General features: G+C 36.8%; 1 protein-coding gene across 1 annotated transcript in view; it reads left to right on the top strand.

Moving 5' to 3' along the window:
• LOC107299247 (olfactory receptor 1030-like) overlaps positions 1-2,574 on the top strand; it is a 3,091-nt gene extending 517 nt beyond the window's left edge. Inside the window, exons 1-2 of the mRNA XM_029286724.1 lie at positions 1-430; positions 2,526-2,574. The exon at positions 1-430 is cut by the window's left edge and continues 517 nt beyond it. Coding sequence (XP_029142557.1) covers positions 1-430; positions 2,526-2,574 — 479 coding nt within the window. The remainder of the gene's footprint in view (positions 431-2,525) is intronic.
• The last annotated feature ends 1,016 nt before the right edge of the window (positions 2,575-3,590 follow it).

Raw genomic sequence — 3,590 nt, forward strand, 5'->3', positions numbered from 1 at the left:
TATCCTTCTGTGGTCCAAATGTAATTAACCACTTTTACTGCAATGACCCACCACTTCTAGCTTTATCCTGCTCTGACACTCAGACAAAAGAAATCCAGCTTTTTGCCTTGAGTACAATCAATTTAACTGGGTCCCTCTTCACAGTCATCATCTCCTATATCTATATTCTGAATGCCATATTTAGAAACCATTCTACTAGTGGAAGACACAAAGCCTTCTCTACCTGTGCCTCCCACCTGACTGCTATTGTGATTTTCTATGGCACCCTCTTCTTCATGTATGTGCAACCAAGCTCTTCTCATTCTCTGAACTATGACAAAGTAATTTCTGTGTTTTATGCTGTTGTGATCCCCATGCTGAACCCCCTTATCTATGTTTTAAGAAACAAAGAAGTTAAAGGAGCCTGGAGAAGAATGAAGGTTAAGAAATTGTTTTTATAATATGCCATGTATATATGTGTCTATTTTGCAGCTTTTTATATCTTGTCCACTCAACAGATCATGAACTAGATAAAATGCAACAGATTAAAATTACAAAATCAATAATGGAATGTGCCAAACTTTTACAAAAAACAGTAATAATAAATCAACCTGTCCTAAGATGGATGTCTATAAAATCTATAAAAATCAAGCTAAGATTTAAGGCACAGTGTAATAAAAATATCTTTAAATGGTAGCATTCAGTCAGTCAGTCATCCAATTTATATGACCAGCCATCTAACCAAGAAACTGGGGTGACAAAAAATGCAAACAAAGATAATTACATTAAAACAGAAACCATTGAGGCACAATAAAACACAAACACAAACCATGGGACATACGCACCCATGCTAGAGCTTCCAAACTCACTCATTGTTTTCTTAAGATTATTAAAGATGGAGCTTTAAAGATCTTTGTGGGTTAAGAATTCCAAGGTGTGGGCACTGCTGCAGAGAAAGGCTATCATCTCATCCATGCCTCCTCCTCAATTCAGGTCAGGTGTGTGTGTGTGTGTGTGTGTTGATGATGATGATGATTCTTAACAGGTTTTCCTAGGATTTTTTTTTCTGAAGAGGTGGATTCAATAGTTGCAAGTAGAACTGAATGTAACATGGTGCTGTCTTACAGAACGTTATAGGTTACCAGTACTTTGAGTTGGGTCTTGAAGACTAGTGGGATCCAATGCAGTGGTTTCAAGAAAGGTGCCATGGCAGGGTTGACTCACTATTAATCTTGCAGCTACATTCTAAACCAGATGGTTTCCAGGTGGTCTCCAAAGCCTGCCCTACTTAGAGTTCATTACATCCAAGTGATGCTCAAAGCATGAATGATCAATCTTGACCATATTGGGCCAAAGAGGTTATGACTGCCATACGAATCCTAGCCACAGTTTCCATGAAGACCCCTAACTCATGCCCCAAGTCCTTTGTGGGGCACAATGTTTCTGGATGTTTACTGATGAGTGACTTGGTTTGGAGGCATTTAATTGGGCTTTCTTTTCTATCTGATAGACATTGGTTCAAGCCATTTTCCATTTGGTAATGCATACCTGAATGTCATCAGAGACATTTGGCAGCATACAAATAAAATAAACAAACAAATCTCATCTACACAACAGATGACCCCCTCCAATGGTTTCATACAGCATGACGAGAAAGAGCATGGAGGAGAACATTCGACCATGGGGTAGCCAGAAGAACCAGGAAGACCTCTTTCTTCATCCCTATCCTGACAAACTTCATCCACTAGTGATTGACATCATTTCTATTCCATGATTGGATCTCAAAACAATTAAATTTCTCAAAATTGAAATTAAGTTGTCACTTTCTCAACAACTGTCCAGAAAAAGTATAGGTTGAAGATGGGAATAAATATGACCAAACATTTCTGGGTCAGGGAAGATTACTTCAGGTACCAACTGGAAATCTATTTTGCAACATATTATTGAAAATGGGGAAAAAGTGGAATGGTGATTCCTTGATTTGCTGATTGAAAAACTGATTGAATACAGGATAGAAGAAAACTTTGTAATGTAATAATAAAGAGGAGGAGGGATAATTAGTTTATTTGTAACTGCTGCAAAAATTGAAAGTAACATTTTTACATTTTTTTTTCTTAGCGGCTTTTCACACTTTTAAAATACATTTTCTAATTTCTCTTTATATATGTTAATGTTTATCTTTTATTTATGTAAACAAATATGTATGTATATGTACAGTATATATAAAACAGAGTTTGAATAAAGTAGAATTTAGCTTATTTTAATTTCTTCTCTGTCTCCTCCCCAACCTTCTCTTCTCTTCTCTTCTCTCTGTCTGTCTCTTTCTTCAGATTTTTCCAGTTCCAGAACCAAAAGTAACTCAGGTACAGACACTTGCTCAATAACATTGTTTGCATTCTCCTATTTTGTTATGATATCTTCTCTATTTCAAGCTCTACCGAAGACAATCACAGGTGGTCAGTGAGGAAATAAGGAATGAAAAAAAACTGGAATCTGGACATTTCAGCACAGTAGCGATTTCTGTAATCCAGGCTCTCTAACATGAGAAGCACATTAATCTCAGTTAATAATTTTCTCACCAAAGTGTTAGGTTAGGATGGAATAGATGCAGTGGTGGGACTCAGCCGGTTTGCACCAGTTTGGCAGAACCGGTAGTTAATTTTTTGTTGCCCAGGCCCAGAACGGACTTCCGGAAGTGGCATCCACACAGAGAACCGGTTGTTCACATATTTGAATCCCACCACTGAATAGCTGTTAATACTCCCATTCAAAATCAGAAATTTTGAAGGGTTGAAGAGGAATATTGACATATAATGAGAATGTATGCTTATCTCACTTTCATGTAGTTCATAATATTCTTAGAAAATGAAGACAAAAAAGGAAAGTGCATTAAGCTATCAAGCTGTTCTTATTTAAATTCCAAAAGTTGGTAGAAGAATATCATGGATCCATAAACATTACAACAAACATTTATTCTGAGTGGGAAAAAAAATCACATTTATCAAAGATTAAAATTGCCTCCTTTTTACTAGAAGGTAGTTGGAACCTCACCTACAAGTGAAAATGTCAGGATGTTGCAACATTGCATTATAAGTACAGTTACATCACAATTTCATGCATTCTAATATCTATGGCAAGGATGGTTCTAAAAGAAAAGCAAAAACCTTTAGCTTCCCCCCCTTTATATATATTTTTTATTCCTTTCAATCATGTCTGATTCACAGCAATTCCCTGGACAAGTCCCTATAATTTTCTTGGCAAGGTTTTTCAAAACTGATTTGGCATTGCCTCCTTCCTTGAGCTGAGAGAAAGTAACTAGCCCAAGGCCACTGTGCTAGTTATGCCTAAGGCAGGACTAGAATTCACAGTTTTCCACTTTTTAGCCTGATGTCTTAATCGCCACACCAAATTGGTTCTCTCCTTATAGATACCAAAATAGAAATATTGTCAACTAGATGATTTAATTCTAAGTACATTAACAAAATCTTGCAACTCTGAAAGTACATTTCTCCCCCTCTCACCCGATTTCTTTAAAAGTCCAAGAAATTAAGGAGTGTCCCATCTAAGCTCCTTGCCCTTCCCACTATCCAGCTGCAGGCTTTGTTGTTTAG

Source organism: Protobothrops mucrosquamatus, unplaced genomic scaffold (genome assembly GCF_001527695.2).
Source record: "Protobothrops mucrosquamatus isolate PMUCROS unplaced genomic scaffold, P.Mucros_1.0 scaffold4726, whole genome shotgun sequence".
In the NCBI taxonomy this organism is placed as follows: domain Eukaryota; kingdom Metazoa; phylum Chordata; class Lepidosauria; order Squamata; family Viperidae; genus Protobothrops; species Protobothrops mucrosquamatus.